The sequence below is a fragment of the Camelus bactrianus genome, chromosome 5 (genome assembly GCF_048773025.1).
Source record: "Camelus bactrianus isolate YW-2024 breed Bactrian camel chromosome 5, ASM4877302v1, whole genome shotgun sequence".
NCBI classification, from domain to species: domain Eukaryota; kingdom Metazoa; phylum Chordata; class Mammalia; order Artiodactyla; family Camelidae; genus Camelus; species Camelus bactrianus.
The window spans coordinates 97,608,167-97,631,586 of NC_133543.1; the positions used below are offsets into that span (position 1 = coordinate 97,608,167).

Here is a 23,420-nt window from a genome sequence, read left to right on the forward strand (position 1 = left end):
GTCTTAGAGCAGAACAGGGACCAGGAACACGCTAGCGGGCAGGTGCCTGAAGGACGCACTCGGGTCACAGAATCATGGGGATCCAAGTTGTCCCAGGCCCTTGATCAGGCTTAAGTAGGTCCCTCAGGGGCATGGCAGCTGCCCTACTCCCACCCAGGAGCCAAGGAGAAGGGAGGGCAGCAGGCTGGTGTCAGCAGAGAAGTCTGTCCCACAGAGCCACCCTGGCTTTTGTGACCTCACAGGAGGGGTGTGGGTGACTGTTCCCTGGGGGGCCTGGGCCCAGCTGGACGCCAGAGCCTTCCCCCAGGGCAGGGGCAAACGGCCCCTCGGTGAGGGAGCCGGGAGATTAGGCAGCTCCATGGAGGTCCACGTTTAGGTTAGGAGGAGCCACCATGAAGAAGGGCAAGAAGAAAAAGTCAGAGTCCAGGCGCCGCGGCTCCACCTCGCAGCGTGCCAGCTCTGAATCCACCCCACAGCAGCAGAGCTCTGAATCCAGTTCACAGCAGCCCATCTCTGGATCCACCCCGCAGCTGTCCAGCCCGGGGCCCACCCCACAACCACAACAGCAACCACAACCGCAACCACAACCACAACTGCCCAGCGCCGGGCCCACATCACAGCCTCCCAGCTCTGGATTCACTTCGCAGGCTAGCAATGCATCCACCGGCCAGCAGCCTGGGCCCCAGGCTCTTCCAGCTCCTGAAGTCAGCCACTCGGCTGGGGGCGTCTTGTCCCCAGACACTGACACGAAAGCATCCCCTCGATCCAAGAAAACAGGTGGGCAGCCTTCTAGCCACAGTGGTTCTAGCCTTCCCGCTGACAGAGCCCTAGGGCAAACCCAGAGGCTGATACTTGCTTTCTTGGGTAGAGATGCACGGTTAACGTGTATTCTGGAACTGTGCTTGTGGAGTGGGGCGGGGGTTGGGTTTTGGTTTTACCCAGAAGACCCGGATTCCTGGGTTTTGTCATTCTTCACCACGCTGAGTCTGTCTGAAGACAGCCACACATACATATTAACATTCACCGTGGCTCGGTGGTGATACTAGCTCATTGGGAGTCAGCAGTACCACTGCTGACAAACAAACCCCAAGGATGCATTAATAGAAGAATACAGTTAAGGACAAGGGAGGTGGTCTTACTGCTTTACTCTGTCCTTCCTCATCAGGCCGTGTCTGTGTGCTGTAAAAGATGCCTAGCAATCTAGTCGGAAGAAGATAGTCCAGGTTAATACAGGGTGAGAGGAGTGGAGAGAGGCAAGATCCGTCTGGTGTATGAGAATTGGTTGAGGGACCAACCCCATCTGCCTGCGGGTTGGAAGGTGTAGGTAGATTTGTTCCATGTTATCATCAGGTGTCTGACTAAGGGCTCATGGATTGAGTGGCCAGATAAAATAGAGGATACTCAGTTAAATTTGAATTTCAGACAAACGACAAATAAATTTTTAGTGTAAATGTGTCCTGAATATGGCATGAGCATCCTGTATTTTTATTTGCTAAATCTGGCAACTTACCCGTGGGAGACACTAGAGAAGGCAGATTTCTGCTCAATGTAAAAAAAAAAAAAATCCAACAATTAGCTCTGTCTGAAAATGGAATAGCTGTCCGAGAAAAGTGGTCTCCCATCTTCTTGGGTTGCCAGAGTCCTAATGAGCATTGGATTGTGTAGAGGGAACTCAGCTGGAATTCAGGAAGTGGGCTGGTTAATACTCCACTACTACTGATAATCATAGTACCATAGCTGACTAACATTGATCACCAAGCATCTACTGCATACCTGGCACTCAACTCAGCAGTCTACGCTAATCTCATTTAACCATCCTATAAAGGAAGTACTAGTATCATCTCCATTTTATGGATGGGGAAACTGAGGCTCAAGAGTTTAAACGATTCCCTCCCATGCAGGCACTGGTAGCTCTAAGAGTGAACCCTCGGTCTATTCTGACTCCACAATCCTCACTCTTAACTGGAGCACTGACCTTCCAATCCCAGAGGTCTGTGGTCTCCCCAGGAGGAAGAACACCCCTCTCTGAGCTTCTCCTGGATCCACTGACAGCTAGTGCCCGTGGCTCTGTGGTCCTTGCAGGCCACACTCCCAGGGCCACAGCTTATCCTTCTGGGTTGATGTGGACACAAAATAAATGAGAGGTGAGAGTGCTAAATCCAAGGTATGGCTGTAACGATGCTATTTCTGTGGCTAGGAATCAATCTGTAACATACAGAAACGGTTTTGAGTATTATACTAAATATTGTGCATATTATGATCTTCAACCAAGAATGTACAAGTCTTCCACTGAATAGCTATCATCAGAAAGATGGACAGTAACAAGCATTGGTGAGGCTGTAGGAAAATCGGAGCCTTCACACACTGCTGGCAGGAATGTAAAATGGTGGAGCTGCTGTGGAAAACAGTCTGGCCATTCCTCAAAGGGTTAAGCATGAAGCTATCATATGACCTAGCAGTTCCACTCCTAGTTATATAAAGAGAATTTAAAACCTATGTCCACACAAAAACTTGTGCACAAATGGTCATGGCAGCATTATTCATCATAGCCAAAAAGTGGAAACAACTCAGTGTTCATCAAGTGATGAATGCATAAACAACTCGTGGTACATCATGCAATGGAATACTATTTGGCAATAAAAAGAGATGAGGAGTGATACATGTGACAACATAGATGGACCTCAGAAACCTTAGGTCCAGTGAAAGAAACTCGTCCCCTATAGCCCACATACTGTATGATTCCACTTAAGAAATGTCCAGAATAGGCAGCTCTATTACCAGGAACTGAGGAGAGTGGAGAACAGGCAGTGCCTATTTATGGGTAGGGAGTTTCCTTGTTGGGAGACGAAAAAGTTCCAAGAATTAGAGAGTGATGATGGTTGCATTCCTTTGTGAATATACTAAAAGCCACTGAACAGTTCAAAGGAGTAAATTTTATGGAATGGAAATCGTATGTCCATTAAAATTTTTTTTTAACTAAAAAAAGAAAAAAGACAAGTCTTGCCTTTAGAATCCCTTCCTTCCCCATTCCAGGAAAAGTTCCTGTCGTGGGCAGGTCTAAGCAGGAAGTGTGCTGAGTTGTCCCCAGTTGACCACCGGCTTCATGGACTTAGAGTTGGAAGAATCTACAGCTCTGTCAAGAAGCCAGGACAGAAGCAGCTGCGTGAGGAGGGAGTGATCCAGCCAGAGGTCCTCTTGCAAAACAGCAGAGGGTGCCATCTCCAAGTTCTGCTGGGCTTCTCAGCCAGGGCAGCAATGGCGATGGGCTTGGAAAGCCTGGAGCAGCGGTTGTCTTCCGGATGGATGTGTCCATAGAAATGGGACATGGCCACTCTGGTTGCAGGAATCTCAGTGCCACCTCTCATAGGATGGGCGGTCCCTGCTGCTGTCACCTCTTGCAAATTCCATGGAAAGAGCACAGAACTGAGAGTCAGGAATCTTGAGTGGAAGCCCCCTTCTTCAATCTCCTTGCTCTCAGGGCACATCTCATATCCTCTGAGCCTTGGTTTCCTTATTTGTAAACTGAGAATAACAATATCCCACTTCTCAGGACTGTGCTGACAAGTAGACGGGATGGCTAGTGACGCGCAGGGCACCGTCCAGGTGTAAGCTCTGCGTCAGTGTCATTAGTATCATTCCCGGGTAGCACCAGGTCTATAAAACAACGAGCTTCCCGTGCAGTTAGTCTTCTCTCCATAGACACACCATTCCTCTTGTGGACACCCTTCTCCTTTTCTGTCCACCCAGGGCCTCTGACTCGAGCGGGCCCGCGCGCCTTCTGTTCCTGCTCCACCTGCCCCGGCAGCTTGGCTTGCTGGCGTCGTCTGGGCCTGTGTCATAGCCGCATCTTCGATGTCCTTCTGCCTCGGGCCTGGCCAAGCATGCCAGGGAGAGCATTCCCAAACCTCCTCACCTTCTACAGGTTCTGGAGCGCATGGGGGGCTGGAGCCTCAGGGCACACGGTTCCCGGGGCCAGGCCCCACGTGGGATCTCATTAGCAGTCGTGTGGAACTTCCTCCTGGGAATCCTAGGCCAGAAGGAAAGCCTCTCCCTCCCAGTGGCCATTTCCTGGGCTTTGGCGCCCAGCCCTTTCTGACCAGACCCACCCGCAGGTGCCCCACCTGCACAGAGAGGTGCTGAGACTCTGCCTTACCGGGGATTGCTTCTGCGGGGGTCTCAGCTTCTTTGCTCCACAGGCACCCTCCCTGCCCGTGAGCTCTCCCCTCTCCAGCCCGTCATGACTTCCCCGTCACTCAGGAGCTTGGTGATTAAAGGCTCTGTTGGGCCAGCACCTCCTTTTGTGGCCTAGGCCATAACTGACAGCTTCTGGTTCTTGAACTGCGTATGACTTTCCCCCGGAGTTTATATAATTGTAAATGGTAATAGTAAGACCTCCACCCCTTGAGAGGGTCTCAGGCTGTTCCTGTCAGCCCCACAGGGGTCTGTCCATGACCGGGCAGCCCCCACAGCATCGTCTGCAGTATCTGCCCTTCTTTTCCTCTTCCACGAAGCCACCAAGAGCAAGCTGGTGGCTGCCACGTCCCCTGGTCCAGGGAACTGGACTGAAGAACTCCCTCACTTTTCCAGTGGTGCAGGGCTGTGTGCAAGGGCTGGGAGATAGGCCTCCACCTACCCGCAGCTCTGGGTCCCAGAACGGCTCCGCCTGGACTCAGGTCTCCCAAATGTCCACAGAAGAGGCCTTCCACTTGGGGATATCCCAACCCAGAAGCAGAGCCCACCCATCCCCCATCCCCATCCTGCTCCTCCTCCTTGTCCCTCTCCCTCTCTTGTCCATCCTTGAAAACATCATCCCTCAGGCACAAGAAGAGAAGCAAACAGACACCCAGGTGTGTGGGGAGAACATGCCAGAGCTAAAGATACTCTACTGCCTGGCTACCTCCTGTCAGGGAAAGGCGTGTCCCCGCCCAGCCTCACTCACCATTATCAGCTGTCTTTCCGCACACTTACTACTTCCGTCCAGCTGGTGCCAAGTTGTGCCAGGGATTCGTATCACTTTAAAACCAACAAGAAGGAAAAGCCTACTCTGCATAGGCTGCTAGGCACTATGAGGGGAACCAGAACAGGGAACTTGACCCATAAAAACTGCATTCTACATGGTAACTTAAGACATGTACATTTAGAAACAAAGGTGCAAGCCAGGAAGTGATGTGTGTCCTATAGGCGTTCAAAGAGCTTCCCTCCTGAGTGGGAGTCCAGACAGACATTGTAGTACCAGTCATATCTGAGCTACTCTAAAAGGATCTTAGGATCCTCTATTGCCTATTTTAAAGGGAGAGCATTAGTGGGGAGGAAAAGGGACAATAATTAGGAAAGTGAGGGGGCGGGACAGAGGCCACTCTGACTAGGTAAAACATGTAGTCTTAATTCTGCTCAAGTTTAGCACCTGCTTCCATAAGTTTTCCATTTCCCAGTGGAGTGGAAGGTTGGCGCTGGGCTTTAAATACACATTCCCATTAAATAAGAGTCCCTACTTTGGTAGGATTTTTGTCAAAGTGGATATTGCATTTTGTGGAACCCTTCCTCACAATAATTAGCATAATCATAAACTTCCCTTTTCCACCACCTTTGTGGTGGGTATCATATGCGGCTTCCTCCGATGCCTCAGCTCCAAAAGGGAGCGACATGGTGGACTGGGCTTCACAGGGCGGTCGGCAGGCTTGAGGAAGACTCTGGATGTGAGGTGTTTAGCACAGCGCCTGGCATGTGGCAGCCTTGACTGCCTTTGTGACCTGTTCCCTGAGTGTCCAGAGGATATGGCATCCCAGGACGCCAGCCCATTCTCGGATCCTGGCAGGTCCTGTGGGAGAGCTTTACTGGAAGGGAGGCAGGGAGTTGTGTTCCCTTGAGAGGAGGACCTATGGGGGGAGAAGGGTATTCCTGCAGTCCTGAGGGAACCCCACAATTTCTGCTTTCCCCCACCCATAGACAGGCACTAGAGCCCAGCTGCCCCCAACCTGTGAGTTTTCTGCTTTGCTTTGCAGAAGACCTACAAGAAAACATTCCGCTCATCGTAATTCGCATGCTCCAAGCCCTCGGGACTGTTGCTGTGGCTCTGGGGGCCCTGGGAGCTGCCTACTACATCATTGAATCCCTGTGAACAAGTCCCCAGGCCTGCAGTCCCGCAGGTATGTGGACCCCTTTTGTGCCTACGGCCTTTTGCAGAGTGGTCCTCAAGCCCACTAACTTGCCAGCCCTACAGCACAGGGCTAGTGTCTATTCCTTCTCTGAATACAGGAGGTCCTTATGGGTGGACCAAGGTCCCAGCCTCTCAGCTTAGAACTGAGTGCTGCATTCCTGGTCCCAGTCCTCTGGCACGGCTCTCTTGTCACGGCACCCCAGGCTCGCTTGTGGACAATGCAAGACCCACTGTTGGGATTGTCAAAACAGAGTTTCCCACGGCTCCCTGGCCTGGGGTGGTTCCATGAGTCACAGACACATAGGAGGAGATGGAGAGAAGTGGGAACAGAGGTTCCTATGCAGCTCAGAGCTTCTCTTCAGAACTTGCTCCCTGCCTTTCCCATCATTGCCAGTCATTCATCCCCAACTCACAGGGGAGGAGCCCAAGCTCTGGTTTAGATTTCAAAACAATCACAGTGCCTGTTGGGTACAGAATGGAAAGGGGGAGGACAATTAGGCAGGAATCACTTGCACTGGTCCAGGGAGGCAAAGATGGTGCCTGGACCAGAGTGATGGCTGTGGAGAGGAAATTGAATGGGTGTATTTTGGGAGTAGAACCAGCAAGTCTGGCTGATAGACTGGGTGAAATAATGAGGGAAAGAGAAGCCTCAAAGATGACTCCAAGGTTGGGATGTCATTGACAGAGGACCAGCGCATGAGAAGGGATAGAAATCAAGGGTTCTGTTTTGTTGGTAATTTTGAGACATTGACCAACCAAGTGGAAATGTCACGTAGGCAGAGGGATAGAGGGAGGTCACAGGACAGGTGGGTCTTAGCTGTGAACATAGGAGTCTTCAGCAATAGTGGAGATTTAAAGTCCTAGGCAGCAGCTGAGATGATGTAGGGAGAAAGCAGAGGACCGGGAACTGAGACCAAAGATGAGAAGTCTGATAGTGAAGGAGGGAGCCAGTGGAGAAGACCTGCTCTGGGTCTCCTCTGGGTCTTCTCTGGGTCTCAGTGAGCATGCAGGATCCCAGTAAGTTTCCAGAGGTAAGGAGAACAGGTAGGCTCAGGTCAACAAGTGTCCACAGGTAGAAAAAGGCAAAGAGACGTATCTCAGTGGGAGGGACTGGTGAGCAGGGCTGTGACCTCTGCTCATAAGGATCCAGCAGCCTCCTTTCTGCTTGTTCTCCTATTCTCTGCTGAATGTGGGCAGACAAACATGTGCTCTCCCATCCTGGCACCAGCACCCATCTCCATCTGTAAAATAAACAGAGGGAGGACGCTGAACCAGCACTCAGGTTCGATGGGCCAACCCAGGTGCTCACTGAGTGCCCCCTTCCCAGGCGTCCTGTATTCTCAGACACTGCTCTAAATGCAGACACTTTGAGGTGCAAAAAGTTTTCACTGCTTCATGAGAAAAATTCACTAGTTGAATGAAAGTTGAATGAAACTTACATACCTCCCATGGTTAAGCTGCTTTGTAAACTGAAAAAAATATTCTGCCAGTGGCATCACTCTCTTTAATTCAGTTCTAAAATGAAAGGGTAAAAATTGGTAGGTTTCCAAATGCTGCAAGGCATTTTAAGACTTGATTTGTAAATGGATTATGAGTGAGATTACTTGATGCTTCAAACTTCAGAAAACAGAATTCAAAATGATAATAAGGAGATTATCTCAGATAACAACAGAACAGCTGGGAAGTGTCAGGGCTGTAACTCAACAGCGTCATCAGAGACCTGGGGACTTTTCCAGCTTCCAGCTCTGACACCATCAGAGCTTCCCCTCCTGTGCAGAAGTCTAGAGGAGCCCCCAGAATTGTATCCTCACACCTGACCGCCAAAAGCTAGAGTGCTGGGGGATGGAAAGGCCACCTTTCCTTGTGTCTCTTCTTGAGTTAAGAAATTTTTCCCAGGAGCCCCCTCCCCAGTATACTTGCCCCCTGATTGGAGTGACATGCCCCTGAATTGGATCTCACGCCCCTTCTTAAGCAAATAACTAGCGCAGGGGTTTGGATTATTATGACTGGATTAGACCAACCTACAGCTACCCCGACGCTCTGCCCCTAGGGCTGGGACTGCTTCCGTCTAGGAGGCTGGACAAAGAAGGGGAGCACTAAAACCCTGCTGGGAAGGAAGAGGAGGGATCTGGGGAAAGCAGCCAGCAGCACCCACTGCAACAGGCAAGAATGTTTGAAGAAGGTGATGTGGTAGCCAGTGCAGGATGAATTTCAAAGCGCAGATCTATTGGCCTGGAGACATCTCTGGCTTTAGTGCATTAGCCACTGAAAGCCACCCGGAGGGTGTGCGAGTCAGTGTGCACGCGTGTGTTGGGGGAGCAGAGGGGCAGGGACGAATTACGGGGGTTTGCTGAGTTATCCTGAGTCTCGCAGGCTCTGCTCTTAGACGCTCTGGAAGGGAAATGAGCAGTTTGGTGTTCTTCTCAGTCTGGAAAGTGAGGAACCATCTGATGACAGTGGCAAAGCCTCCTCTCTTGGGGAAGATCTTTCTAGAATTTTCTTTCCTAAAGCTTGGTGAGCCTCTCTCTCTCAGCATCCCACCAGTGAATGATGCTGCACTAAAATGAAAGGGGCTGCATCCCCTCTCCTTTCGGGCACTGAATGTAGTAAAACTCACCACCGTGGTCTAGCTTTGGCAGAGCAAGGCTCCATCACAGCTGCTGGGGGCCCTGGGAGCAGGGAGAGGACACAGAAGACACTGACAGTGACCAAGCACAGTTGATGCTAAGCACTTTGCATAAGCTCCTTACAGCCTGAAGGGAAAAAACCCGTCTCTGTGAGGCTGTGTTTGGACAAAAGGAAGAGTGGACATGATGAATGGAAGAAATTTGAATCCTAAATAATTTATTTTTCCACAGGAGGATCTTAGCTACTAAACTGTCACCTCTGAGGCTATAAAACTGGAAAGCCACCAGAATTCTGGGGCCACAGAGTATTGTTGAAGCTAATGGCTCTGTTTTTATTTTTCTTACAGATCCAGTTTCCATCAAGGATCCTTCTTGTCACCAAAATAGAACAAAACAAAACAAAACAAAATTCTATTTCTTTAGTGTATTTTACCCAGAGACACAAAGGTTGGACTTGGCAAATGGATGGGTAGGAAGGTAAATGTGGGGGTCTCAGTGAGCCCCAGGTAAACCAGGGTGGGATCCTGCCCTTGCTGCTGGGGGTCACAGACCCAAGGTGGGCAACTTTCTCTGCATACATTCATAGAACCAACTATTTTAGATTTTCCCACTGTAAATGCAGGAATTAGACAACTTAATTCAATAGCTAACATAATTAGTCAACTGCACTTGGATCCAGCAGTAATCCCAATTAGTGGGACCAGGAGGAATGCACTGGCTTTTTCCTAGGCCTGCACCTTGGAGAACAGAGGCCCTGAGCCCAGGAACACTCTGTCTCTGGGAACTGGCTTCATTTAGCTTCACCTGTGTTGGGAGAGACGAAGGGCAGGGGGAGGCACAGTTTGCAGCCTTCTGGTCTGTCCGGTGACTTAGCTGAACCCAGTCAGCACCTGGTGGTTTGGACATCTAGCTCCTGAGCAGCAGTGGCAGAGGTCTTAGTTCAAGGAGATCCCTGAAAACACCAGGAGGGGAGACGAGTATGAAACAGGGAAAGGAGAACAATGAATACAATGAATACAGGTTCAGTGGCCACTGGGGGCAAATGAAGCTGAGTCCTGCTGGGGCAGTGACAAGAAACAGAACACATACCTCTGAGTAATCCCACCTGAGAAGAAGCCGGTTGTTTACACACCCATCCTGTCAATTGTTGGTTAAAGGCTGCTGGGAGGGAGGTGGTTAATTCCCCTGCACTTTTGGCCACTGGAGAGAGGAAGTCCCCAGGTAAAAAAATGCAGATGGTAAAGGATGGGAGTCCAGAGTGCACTGAAGCAGGGGGATGGGAGGGGGTGGGTAGTAACCAGGTGAGGACAACCCTGAACCCTGGAGCAACCGCACAGAGCACCTGGATGACCCGCTCACCTCTTAAGAGGCCAGCAGGACAGCCCTTGGGGAGGCAGGAGCTGATCTGCCCGCTCCAGCACAGGTGCGATTGGGCAGGGGGCCAGGCCAGTTACCAGGAATCCCAGAGCCCACTCACCACCTCCCAATCACAGGACTTCCTTTCCTGGAGAGGGCACCCCCGGATTAACAGGAACCTTCTCTGGGAAGCCAGCCTCCGGAAGAAGAATGCTGACTTCCGGGGGTGGAATGGGGTGGGGTCGTGTTGCTATCTGTTCTGCAGATTGGGATGAAAGGGACCCACAGACATGGTGGAGGGGACTGAGGAGGTGGGGCAGGGGCTACAGCCTCTTGTCAGCCCAGCTCCTCTGACTGAAGATATTTAGCTCCTTTTTCTGGCATATTAATTAGGTCCCCTTTCGTTGCAAATGTTGGCTAATCTAACCCAAACTGACCTGAGCAAAACAAAAATGTATTGATTCCGATAAAAGTTAAGAGTTCCAGTTCTGGTGTGGTTTCTTCTAGGGGTGCAGCCAGTGCCCCCAGAGCCCATTTCTCCCCGTCTGCTTTGCTGTGTTGGTTCTGTGCTCAGGCTTAGGCAAACTTTTCCCACCAGGTGGCCAGATGGCTTCCCCAGCAACAACCTCCCTGCCTCTGAAGGTCAAGTCTGGCAGGAAGGAAGCCTGTTTGCCAACATCAAAAGGCCTCTGATCCGATGCGGTTCTGGATAGGTCCTATGTCCCTCCCAGAACCCGTGCTCTGCCCAGGCGAATGCTGTGCTCTGACTGGCCAGGCTGGGCTTACACAGCCGCCTTTGGAACTGAGGTCAACTCTATGGAAAGTATGAGCCTGAGAGAAGAGAAGAGACAAAACAGAAATCTGGGTAATTTTTAACCAAAGGAAATGGGAATGGATGCTAGGCAGCTAAAAACAGCAGGTGTCTACTCAGAGTGAGCTGGGCCTGGGACCTGGGCCCTGGTGCTGCCCTCCTACTCCCGCCCCTTTCCCCTCCACCCCCACCACTTCATGAGAATGAATGATTGAGTAGCCAGGTGCCGGGGATTCACAACCCCTTTGAGCCACAGACCCCTGGTGGTTGGATTTCCCCAGGGCAGTGGGGACCTGGGCAGCACTACCCTCGCACCCAGGGAGATGTCTAGGCAGTGCTGGTTGTCACAGTGACTAGGGGATGCTTGGGCCGTTTGAGGTGAAGGCCAAGAATGCAATGCACAAGACAGTTCCACACAATAAAGACCTACCCCACCCAAAATGCTAACAGCACCCCACTTGATAGTCACTGCCACTGAGCTCATCTGCAGACGCTTCCCCACACTGGCCTTGCCTTGGGCCTCACAGTGCTTGTCATGGACTGTAGGCATTACTCTTAAAGAATGGAAACTGTGTGTGCTGGACAGTCACATGCCAGGATCCCCCACCCCTCTTCATCCCGCTGTGTGAAGCTCTGATGGCGTGTCCACCTGTCCCCTCTGTTAGTTCCTAAAGGCAGACACCAGGTGTTTTTCTTCTCTCAAATCCTTCTCAGCACATAATGAAATCTCATAAATGAATAGGCCTACCACCATCGGGATCATTTTTGGATAAGTTGAGATTTGGGCTGGGCCATTATATTTAGAGTGATTTATAAATGTGACCATTGGATGAACCACAGTTGACCTCTTGAACAACTCGGGTTTGAAGTGCATGCAAGTATTTTTCAGCAGTAATTACTACAGTACTACATGATTGTGGTTGGTTGAATCTGAGGATGGGAGGAACCACAGGTATGGAGGGCCAGCTACAAATTTTTTTTCCACTTTTTTTCTTTTTTTGGAGGGGGGGGTGATTAGATTTATTTATGTATTTATGTATTTGTAATGGAGGTACTGGGGATTGAACCCAGGACCTCGTGCATGCTAGGCACACACTCTACCACTGAGCAGTGATAGCAGAGGTTCTTAGTTCAAGGGGATCCCTGGATCCCTTTCCGCCAACTATAAATTTATACTCAGATTAACCCTCCACATTGTTCAAGTGTATTTTAATTACTACCAATTTCAAGCAATAGCCCCAATAGGTGCTTTTGAAATTTAGAGCTAGAAAGTGTGACCGAGAATATTTGTGAACACAGTGCAGTAACTAAGGCTGCATGGCTGTGAGTTCAGACTGGAGACAGCCTGGTTGAAGCTAGGCTTGAGGACTTAGCATCCTCACCAGTCTGAACTGAGACCTTGACTCTGAATGGTCTCTAGACCACAGATTGGTTATTCTTGAGAAAGTTAGGTTTGTCCCACTGGAGCAATCCATCCAAGGGTGGCAGAGGTACACAAGATGGGAGTGCAAGAAGCAAAGGGCAGAGCCAAGTTCAAAAGGCCCCATCCTCCTGCAAGTGCCCATCTGGTCCAGTCAGCTCATTGGTGCCAGGAGCCTAGGACCAGCTGGAAGATTCTGAGTTTTGCAGATATAGTGGTCTCCATCCATTCCACCTCACCTCCAGAGGGCAACCACTCTCCCCCTGGTCATGAAGCCTGGTGGGTTACAGTTAGAGTTAGTAAACATGATCAGGGAACTGAACTGACAAATCCAGTCATAAAACTCACACGGAACACCTAAGTACAGCCTCTTCTGTCTCCTCCCTAAGGTCCCAGGCTCAGTTCCTTGTCAGGCAGGGCAGTAAACCAGACCTGCAGACACTGGTGACCCACTGGTGACCCACTGGAGGAAGCACAGCTCTTCACACTGCTGTTGCAATTTCCATCTTCACTGGGAAGATCAGGAAGACCCTGTATCCCCAGGCAACTCCTCCTCCGCATATGCAGAGACAGCATATACATTAATAATATGCGGATAATTTACGTTATTACACCTCACACAGCCAGTTTCAGAGACTCGGAGCAGGGACAGCAGGGATTTGAACCAGCAAAGCGCCCTCGTCCGCATCCCAAGATGTATTCCTGGCCAAAGCTGGGAGGAACAGAGCCGTGAGCTGGCAAAAGGACTGGGACCAAGAAGCCTTGAGGCACCTTACTGCCAGAAGTGTAGCATCATTGGCTGCCAAGGAGGAAGCTTTCCAAGGAAGAGGGCCATTTGGTCCCAGCTGCAGGGCTGAAGAAAAGAATTCAAGCTCAGCCTCCTCCAGGAGGTTAAGAGCTAAAGAGTGCTGTTCAAGTCCGGGGTGAGTGATCCCAGCTGAGTATAAACTAGACGAGTGGAAAAGCCCACTTGTCTTCTGCTGGACTCAGGATGAAGGGTCTGGGCTGGCTGACCCCATGAAGGCACTGAACCCCTGGGACTGGATTCTCCTTTAAACCTTTTTCCTCCCCCCTCCACTTTTTCTACCCCTCTTTTGCCAGCCCACCTCCAGCGGTCAAGTGAACTGCTTGTACCATGTTCTGGAGAATCTGATTATACTCGGGACATTGGCATTTGGATTGCTGTCTGCTGCACAGCATGCAGTTTAGTTTTAGCTTACGGCGCTCTATCTGCAGGTGTGATAGGAGGTGCTTTTACTGTGCTGATGAGCTGTCTTCAAGGACATAGTGTGCGTGGAAGATTCCCGCGACTATAGTTGCTCAAACAGCCCATGGCTCCCAGTAGGCCCCTGAGTGAGTCCCTGAAGCTGGACAGAGCTGACTAGGAGAAGTGGGATGGAGGATATTTGGGGTGTATATTGCACCTTTGGTGATTAATGTTTCATACATATTTGGGGACTTTATGTGTGGGAACAAGCAAAAGGAAAGTCTTTTTGGTCTGATGGAGTTAGGAATTGATTTGGTGCCTGAAACGTCCTTGTTTCCCTTCATCTTACTCACTTGGCAAAACCACGCCCTGGTGAAACCCAGTTCTCTGCCTCCTGCGCAAGTGCATTTGTGCAGCCAACTCGGGGAAGCGCAGCCAAGCACGCCAGACTCACTCTAAATTCACCATCTCGAACTCTAGGTTGGCCTCATTGCTGCGGGGGATCAAATCACCTCACATTCCCCAAGATTCTTCTCTCTGTCTTCAAACCTCCCGCACACCCCCTGAGACTTCCAAGCTCACCACCAGTCTCCCCATCAACCAGCCCCTCTCCACTAATCAGTATCCGTGACCACAAAACAACCACTGGTTTAATTTCTGTCACTATGGACAGAGAGACACATAGTTTTGTCTGCTCTAGAAACCCATATAAAGTGGAATCAGCCTGTGCACTCTCGTCTCTGGCTTCTTTTGCTCCATGTAATATTTTGAACCTAATTGATATTTCTGTATATAGCAACAGTTTATTCCTTTTTCTTTCTGAGTAGCATTTCATTGTGTGAGCATGCCACATGTGTTTATCAACTCACCTGTTAATGGACAATCAGATGGTTTCCAAATTGGGGGTTTTAAAATAAAGTTGCTAAGAACATGTTTGTATAATTCTTTTTGTAGATGAAGGTTTTCATTTCTCTTTGGTAAATACCTAGAAATGGAATTGCTGGGTCCTGAGGTAGGTATATGATTAACTTGATAAGAAACTGCCATGCTGGTTTCCAAAGTGGTTATACCATCCAATCTTCTCGGACTAGAGTATGAGATATGCGGGTGCACTGCACAATCTGACCACTTAAAAAGTAAAGTAGGGTGGGTGGTGTTATAGCTCAGTGGTAGAGCATGGCTTAGCACGCAAAGGTCCTGGATTCAGTCCCCAGTACCTCCATTAAAAAAAAAAGTAAATCAGAGTATGTCACTCCTCTGCAAAGAAACCTCTACTAACAGAAAGACTAGATATTTGACTCTATTAAGGAATTATTGTAAATTTTTAGGTGTGAAACTGATTTTATGTAGACTTAAAAGAAGTTCTTATCATTCAAGGATACATACAAGAATACTTATGGATGAAATGATGTGATGTCAGGCAGGTGGGAAATGGGGATACAGATGAAACAAGCGGGCCATTGATCTTTGGGGAATAAGTGTGATTGGTATGTGCTGGGTTCATCATACTTGTCTCTCTACTTTGTGTAGAAAGATCACAGCCGGACGAAAGTCAAAGCAATGAAGGCAAATTTTAATCAGGAACTATTTCAATGGGAAAGGCAAGACCTCAGTAGAGAATGGAGCTCCATTCTGAAACAAAGACAAGTGGGGATTTATAGCCAAGGAGCAAGGTGGAGTCAGTGAATGGAAAATTACTAAGAGGAACATGAGAGCAAGGGGGAACTCTAGCTCAACCGACTTGATAGGATTCTTGTTGAAGGCACCCCATGCTGATAAGCTCTCAGTGGGGAAGTGTCCGTAGGTGCTCAGATACCAAGGGTAGAAGGTTCTGGCTAAACTGATCCAGCAGGATTTCTGCTAAAACCAGACTAAGCAAGCCAAGGACAGAGCCCACGGTTAAGGAGAGGTTGTCAGTGTATTCTTGACATTTTCCATGAGAGTGATTTCAAAATCCTCCGGTGGTCTCCGTCTCACTCGGAGCAAAAGCCTGGTCCGTACAAAGCCCCCCTCCCTCTCTAACTGCACCTCCCATTGTGCCCCGCCTACTCTGCTACAGCTATGGAGAACTTCCTGCTGTTTCTCGCCAGTGCCAGGCACCCTCTCACACTAGGCCTCTGTGCTGGCCATTCCCCGTGCCTGGCACACTCTTTCCCTGATAGCCCATAGCAACCTTAAGCTGGAGGAATCTGAGAAACAAACTCAGGAAGGACTCAGTAACCTTCCCCTGAAACAAATGATAAGACCGTCCCGTGAGAGGTGCCTTCCACAGACCCAGAGGAAAGAAGCATCCTCAACTCCAAGACACAGATGACTATCACATTTTAATTATCCTCAAACCGAGCATAAAAAGGCTCAAGTTTAACAGCTTCCTCAGGTCTTCCTTTCCTTATGCAGGCTCCCGTGTCACATAAAACTTATATTAAATAAGCTTGTATGTTTTTCTGTTATTAATCTGTCTTTTGTTACAGGTGCCCCAGCCAAGAATTTAGAAGGATAGAAGAAAAAGATCTTTTTCCTCCCCTACACATGCCTTCAATGCTTTGCTCAAATGTCATTTTTTCTCAGTGGGGTCCATCTTGACTGCCCTGTTTAAAACTGCACAACCCTACTCACCTCCGTCCTCCATGGCCCTCAGTACCCTATATTACCATACCTAGTATGCTGTCAAATTTATTTATTGCTCATGGTGATTACTTATTACTTGTCTCCCTCCTCCAGCCTTTAAGCTCTAATGGGCCAGGAATCTTTTTTTATTTTCTTGTTGCCTAAAGTATCACCAGCTCCTAGAACAGTGCCTGGTATATAGAAAGAGGTCAATAACACTGTGTTTGGATTGAAAGAAAGGAAGAGAAGGATAGGAGAGAGAGAGAGAAGGAAGAAAAGACAGGGAGAGAGGAAGAAAGAAAGAGTGGGGTGTTGCATACCATTTTTCTGGGGGAAGGAGGCCACATGGGGAGGCATTTTGTTCTACTAGTTTGTTGTCCATTTTATTACCTTGTTTGGTTCGTTAATAGTAGAAATAAAGTCAAGGGTAATGTCTTGGTCTAGTGTATAGGCTGGTCTTAGAATAAACTCGCCTGGAATGACATCCTATCATGTCACTGGCTTCCAGGGGCATCTGAGGTTACACATCTGGACCCGTCAGCAATTTGATCCCAAGTGCACACTCAGGACCTGCAGCACGAATTGGAGCAGTGACTTCATAGGGTCTCTGGTCCTTTGCTGGTGTTCATTCTTCTAAGAGGATACATCCAGCAGGCAGACCACAGGCCACAGAGGGAGGACTCAGCGTGTGTGGGGGAGGGTGTTGGTCAAACACGTGCATCCTTCTCACTGTGACCTCTGGGGCACTTCCTGTGGGTCTAGCCAAGTACCCACAAAGGGCTACTGGGTACTGAGGCCTGAAACCTTGGGCCGATGTTGGTGGGTAGAACTTTTGAGCTTGCTTCCTTCCTTCTCAAGGCTTTCTCTTTCAGCCTCTCCAGAGCCTGAAGGCAGACAAGGGATGGGGCTGAAGGAAGCACTAGTAAACCACACTGGTAAGGTCTCCTGACTGCCATGGTCACCACAGGTCCCTAGTGAAGTGAGAAGGGATGGAAAAGGAGCCCATCTGAGCATGGGGCTGAATCCCATATAAACATCAAACAGCCAGAATCCGCCCCTCCCCAACGTTGCCCACTGGGCTGCCCTGCCCCTCCCCACAAAGGCCATATCCTTGAGGTAAGACAAGGTTACATAGCAAGTGGCCCTTGGCATCGGGAATAAGGTTGCGTATTTACCTCATGCAAACCAGCTCCCTGGAAACTTGCAGAGGAGAAGTGACTCAACACACACATCCCAGAACCCTCACAGCTCTTGGCAAATGCACTTCCCCCACCGGCTGGATGCAGTGCACCTCCTTTCTCTTATCCCTTCTGTACTGTTCATGTGGAACAGCAAACACAGGCTTTATTCACAGGCTCCAAGGCTCAGACTTCTATTGAAAGCTTTCCGAATATGCAAATTCCTCAGTATTGGATTCTCCTTTTCAAGGACTTTAAAGTTGCATGTTCCCACTGAGAGCAGTTAAGCAGATCTAGACTTCCCTGGGCTGGAGGCTCCTTAAAAATAATATTTGCATTTAAAGGAGAAACTACTGAAACGGCCAGAAAGCAAAATTTTCAGCTGCAAAGTCAGGCTTGATGACAAAAGGCAGGCACCCAGTATCTGGGGCTTCAGCTCACTGGGGGTATGCAGGTGTTAAACCCCACTTCTGCTGTCTGAGCCCCACCCTCACCATGGCCTGGTCTCCTTCATTCAGAACTGCCCACAGTAGTCCTGGGTGACTGGGGACTCAAAACAAGACAGTTGTTGCCCACCAGAAGCTCAAATTCCAGGAAGCTAGACAAGGCTCTAAATGAGCCAGCTCTCCCCTCTCCAGGGGCCCTGCTCCTTCCTCCCCTAGAGCCAGGAGGTTCTGGTCTCAGACCCTCTCCAAAGGAATAGATCCCCCTGTGATAACTCTTGTGTCATAAGCGCTGGGCATTTTAAGGCTTGTAGTCTGTCTGTGCACCCCCAACCTTGGCATTTCAAAGACTAGGTCCCCTCCCCCCAACCCCCAGCTCCCGTGCTTCTGGTTCACCCTCTGAACAGGTCTCTCTGGAGGACGGGGTGCCCTCTCTTCCCTCAGGCATCAGATAGGATTCAAGCTGAGATAACTGAGAAAAACAGGATCCCTCTCTCCTGCCCCTACCTTCCCCCATTCCACCAATAGATCACGTGGTTAAAAAGGATATTTTCCCCTTTGATTATATAGGATTTCATGCCATATATTTGATACCTGCTCTTTTCACTTCTCGTTGAAATCGTTCCATGCAAAATCTCATTTTTAGCAGCTGCGTGATGTATCATCATATGACTGTTTCATAATTGATTGAATGAGCCTCTGCAGCCCGCAGTAGCGCCAGCTCCCAGCACTGCTCAGTGGATCGTGCCTGTGCTACCAGTCAGGCTCTCTTACAGGGAGGGGAGATCTAGCTCTATCTGGCTTAGACAATAAGGAAAACTGTGGCTCATGACCTGTAGAAAGTCTACAGGTCAGGCTGGCTCTGGGGTGAGGCTTAATCCAAAAATCCCATTTCTTTCTCTTCACTCTGCCTTCCGTGAAGTCAGCTTGGGGCTAAAACTGACTCTCCTTGTGGTTGTAAGATGGCTGCCAACAGCACCTGTTACTGAACTGAACTTGGGTCTTCTCGCCCCCATGCAGTAAAGCCAATTTACTGACACCAGGCTGTAGTGAAGGAAAAGTGCAGCATTTATTACAAGGTGCCAGACAAGGAGTCCAGGATAGCTAATGTTCAAAGAACCAAAACTCCCTGATGGGTTTCAGGGAAGCAAATGCTTCCCTTAAAGGCAAGGTGAGGGAGGAAGAGTCACAAGCTGCTTGATCAGCTTGTGCAAAATTCTCTGATTGGTTGATCGTGAGGTTATGGGGCAGTGTCACAAGGGTTAATATTATCAATCCTCAGGCTCCAGTAGGTCTGGAGGGCTACGTGATCTTGGTCATCAAATAATACTTAACATCTTCCATTTGGTGGGGGCTTTAGCATCTGTAAAACAACTCAGGAAATGTGCATCACATACTGTTATCTAGATACTTCAGGGAGGAACTAAAGATTCTGTGACTACCATATAGCTGATTTACAGTTTAAATTCTTACCAGTTCTCCTAGTGTTACGGAAACGACAGGCCAGCCAAGAAACAAGCACCACTCGGAGGGTTGGAGTAATCAAATGTATTACGCCGGCGGGCTCAGAGGGGCTTCTGCTCCGAAGCTCTGAGCACCTCCAAGATGTGTGCATAGGGTAAAGTAGAAGCTTGGGGTATTCGGCCAATAGGCATGGAACAGCTTTAGCAGCATCATTATCACAAAAGTGGAGGCAGGGAGGCAGCAAACCAACATTCCAAAGGCAGATATATCTCTTTGAAAATCCAGCTGGCTAGCAAAAAAAATATGAACAGCAAACCAACTCTAATTAACTTAGATTTACCAATTAGTCCAGCAGATCTCAGATCAGTATTCCAATACTTAGATTTGTGAGTTATCTTGTTAGCCCAGCCCAGCCTCTCCTTCACATTCCTAGACTTGTGAGTTATCTTGTTAGACCAGCCCAGCTTTTCCTTGACACTAGCTCAACTGCTAGTTTTGTCACTACATATTCACATCCTTTCAATCATTAATTCATGAGCCAGGCTTTTGTGACTCAGGGGAGGCCTGGGAGACTACAGCCTTTCTGCAAACAAGAGGCAGGCAGAGGACACGGGAGGAGGGATCTGTCCCTGGAAGTTCCCACAGAATCCTGCTCCGTTATGCACCCAGGGCCATGAAGGGAGGCAAAATATGCTATCCCAAAATATGCCTCTTTGGCATAAAGATATTTTGAGCAAAAAGTACTTAAAACACAGATAGTGCAAGAAAGGCATTCTAGTCTCCCTGTTCTTCCTGAAAACAGGAGATAAAATCTCCCATGTCAAAGTAGCCCTCCCTGTACCAGAAAGCAAGCAATATTCTTACCTCAAGGAGCAAAAGTTGAGACTGAGAGAATTCTATACAAACAGACCTCATTAAAATAATTCTTATCTTCCCTTAGCCTCCCCAGATAGTTTAGTAACTTTTCTACAATTGCCTCTCTTTGTTAAACCTAATGTAAAAGCATGTAGGTTTTGTCATTTCTTGGGGTGTTCATTCCCTTGTGAGGGCTCTCATGTCATATAAAAGTGTATGCTTTTCTCCCATTTATCTGCCTTACATCAGTTTAAATCTCAGGCCCAGCTGAAAAACCTTAAGACAGTACAGGGAAAATATTGCCTCCCTTGCTGCTGTAATACGGTCTTTGTCCACCTCCAGAGAAAGTGTCCACAAGTCTGTTCCTCTCCCAGCATTCCAAGGAAGAGTCTTACACAATTCACTCTAATTGGACCACCTTGGGTCACATGACCCCAAGTGATGTGGATGGGGTGGGGCAGAGGGGCTGGAGTGTGCTGATTGGCTTAGACCACACAGAGCCCACCCATGAGTTGGGTTGGGTTAGCTTCCCTGAAATGAGTAGACTGCAAGAGGGATGGCAGATTATGTGAATCAAAATTACGTTATTATAGTAAGGAAGCATGAAATGCTAAGGAAGCAATCAACTCACATGCATTCTCAATACGTTTTGTTCCTTTTTTAACACATCGCTCACCTACTGATGGATATATACGTTTTCCCAATCTTTCACTTTTATAAACAGTACTACAGCGAACATCCTTAAACATACGTACTTTTTCACACAGAATTCCTTCTCAATGCCTCTCCTCTGATTTCCAGGCCCCTGATACCCTCTTCAGTCTTGCCCTACACCTCTCTCTCCATGTTTGGGGCCCTAAGAACAAGCTGCCTGACATCTTCACTGTCCTTACCTCCGCAGCCTGAGTAATGGAAACGGAAATGAGTCAGGGTGGAAAAAGTAATGCTTGATCTCACTGCACCATGGCCAGTCATGGCCATGCAGTACTTCCCTAGCACCAGAAATCCTGGTCAGTTACCTTCATTGGTCCACCTACCATGTGTCTAGAGACTAATTCTTTATGCCTTCCTTTAAGCCAGGCACATCCTGCCAGGAGATGGTCTTGGCATCAGATAAGTTATTTGTAGCCCCTTTCCTATATCCCCCAGTGGGCTAGTAGTGGAAGTCTATAGAAACATGACTGTAGGGCATGCTGGACTATGCTCCCCGGATCAAGGCACTCATTCCCCTAGATGCCAGAAGTGTTGGCTATAACCGCTCACAACTGTGCCCATCTCTGGGACTTGCCCTTGGCTAAAAAAATGCTGCCTCACCCAAGACAATACCATCTTCCAAGAGGCAGCATGGTTGTAATGACAGGTCTGTAGGGTAGGGGAAGAAAGTGTTTCCCTTCTTCCCTTCTAGGTTCTTTGGCTGGTCTAATAACTAACTGATGTAATACAGAGTAACAGGAGAAAAACAAATTTAATTTCATATATAAGGGAGCTCTATAAAAATACAAAACTCAAAGGCAGTCAGGCAATTGAGGCTTATATACTATCCTGAGCTAAGGAAAGGGGTAGAGGCCTGGGGCTCCAAAGCGGAGGAGGGCCACTCCCAGGAAGGTGAGAAGAGGAGATGCTATAATCAGATGTTTGCTCTGCCGGGCAGATGTCTTTCAGGGCTTTTGTTGTTGCTGTTGTTTTTAAGTCATCTCTGGTAATAGCTCTCTTTCTGGTAGAGGCCTTCTGTCTAAATTCTTTTAGGTAGTTAAGGGAGAGGTAAAAGGCTTTTTCTGAGTCTACTGGGCTTTGATTGCCTTCAGCTTAAAATAATCCACATACCAAGTAGCACATTGTGGGATGGCCAATTCTGCTCTCCTCCAGGGAGTAAAAAGACCTGGACTCCTGTTTCTATGAGACAGCTCTGAACAACTCTTCTGGTTCCAAAGTTTCCTGTGTGTTCCAGGTATCTATTGCCACATAACAAACCACCCCACAAATTAATGGCTTAAAACAATGATTTGTTATTTCTCATGATTCTGTGGATTACCGGGGCTCACCTGGGAGATTCACAGTATAGCTGAGATCACTCAGGCGGCTGCATCCAGCTGGGAGCTCGGTGAAAGCACCCAAGATAGTCTCTCATCTCCCACGTCTCTCTCCACACCACCCTCACCTTTCAGTCATCTGATACGGGCTTCTTTACACATGGCAGCTGAAGTCCCAGGAGTGTTTCAGGAGGACAAACCCTATTGTGCAGGCACTTTTCAAGTCTCTGCTTACGTCATCCTTGCTAATGTCACATTAGCCTTGAGTCAATATGGAACTACCCAAGGATGTGAATGCCAGAAGGCACGGTTCACTGGGGGCCACCAATGTAACTCCTCTAAACTCCTAATGATTCATAACCACTTGACAGTCACCTCTCAAAACAAAACAAAACAAAACTTCCAAAATGTCTTTCCATTCCAGCATCAGACTCAGCCTTGAAGTCCAGGGTCTTACCAGCAGAATCAGACCCAGGCTGGGTGATCTCTTCAGCTGTGGTCCTCAAGTGTGGCTTCTCAGCTCTGGTTTCATAGATGCAGAGGCCTGTGGACTACAAAGACCAGTTAGCTCCCTGACACCTACCTGACAAATACTGGTGAGGCAGAGATAGGAGAATGCAATAGATACCCTCTTATTCAAAAAGCTGAGGGGAAAGGGGGCGCATACTCATCCCTCATCCACAGCTATAACAAAAGGAATCTTCATACTGATTTAATTGCATTCCACAAACTTTGGTGTTTTATTTTCACTCTTACTCAATTTAAAATATTTCTTAATTTCACTTTGTGATGCTTTCATTTGTCCCACGGGTTATTTAGAAAGTGTGTTGCTCAATTCCCGTATATTTGAGGGATTTCTAGACATTTTATTGATGACTAATTGAATACCTCAGATAACGTACCCTGTGTGTTTTCAATCCTTTGAAATTTATTAAGACTCGTTTCAGGGCCCATCTTATGGTCTATCTTGGCAAGTGTTCTATATGATTTTTAATACAATCTGACAATTTCTGTTGTCACATTAAAGTATTTAGTTCATTGATATAAATAACTATTAAGATGGTTAGATTTAAATCTACCATCCTAGTTTAGTTTTCTGTTTATCCCATAAACTCTTTTCCCTCTGTTCACCCTTCTCTGCAATATTTTGAGTGAACTAAATATCATTTAGTTTGCCATTTATTTCCTCTATTAACTTTTTAGTTAAGCTCCTTGGTATTGCTTCTAGTGTTTTTTGTTTTTTGTTTTAAGAAACTGAAATATTT

At 48.3% G+C, this 23,420-nt stretch overlaps 1 protein-coding gene and 1 long non-coding RNA gene across 3 annotated transcripts; one reads left to right on the forward strand and one right to left on the reverse strand.

The window, feature by feature from the left end:
* The first annotated feature begins 345 nt into the window (after positions 1-345).
* Positions 346-6,108, forward strand: SPATA3 (spermatogenesis associated 3). Its single transcript, XM_074364465.1, has 3 exons — positions 346-777; positions 3,748-3,922; positions 6,003-6,108. The coding sequence occupies exons 1-3, from the start codon at positions 393-395 to the stop codon at positions 6,106-6,108; spliced, it is 666 nt and encodes a 221-aa protein (XP_074220566.1). The 5' UTR covers positions 346-392.
* LOC123617144 (uncharacterized) lies at positions 2,525-10,524 on the reverse strand. Of its 2 annotated transcripts, XR_006725231.2 has the most exons (3): positions 9,874-10,524; positions 7,601-9,736; positions 2,525-7,398 (listed from the first exon to the last, which is right to left on the reverse strand). It is a non-coding gene; the product is annotated as an uncharacterized LOC123617144 (long non-coding RNA). The 2 variants fall into 2 exon arrangements; XR_012507199.1 differs by having other exon boundaries at positions 2,525-9,736.
* Between the last annotated feature and the right edge of the window lie 12,896 nt (positions 10,525-23,420).

Excerpts from the sequence above, each read along its gene's own strand:
- SPATA3 (XM_074364465.1), top strand. The coding sequence starts at position 393 with ATGAAGAAGGGCAAGAAGAAAAAGTCAGAGTCCAGGCGCCGCGGCTCC. Across the intron at positions 778-3,747 it reads CCCTCGATCCAAGAAAACAG|GGCCTCTGACTCGAGCGGGC; the intron begins GTGGGCAGCCTT and ends CTGTCCACCCAG. Across the intron at positions 3,923-6,002 it reads AACCTCCTCACCTTCTACAG|AAGACCTACAAGAAAACATT; the intron begins GTTCTGGAGCGC and ends TTTGCTTTGCAG.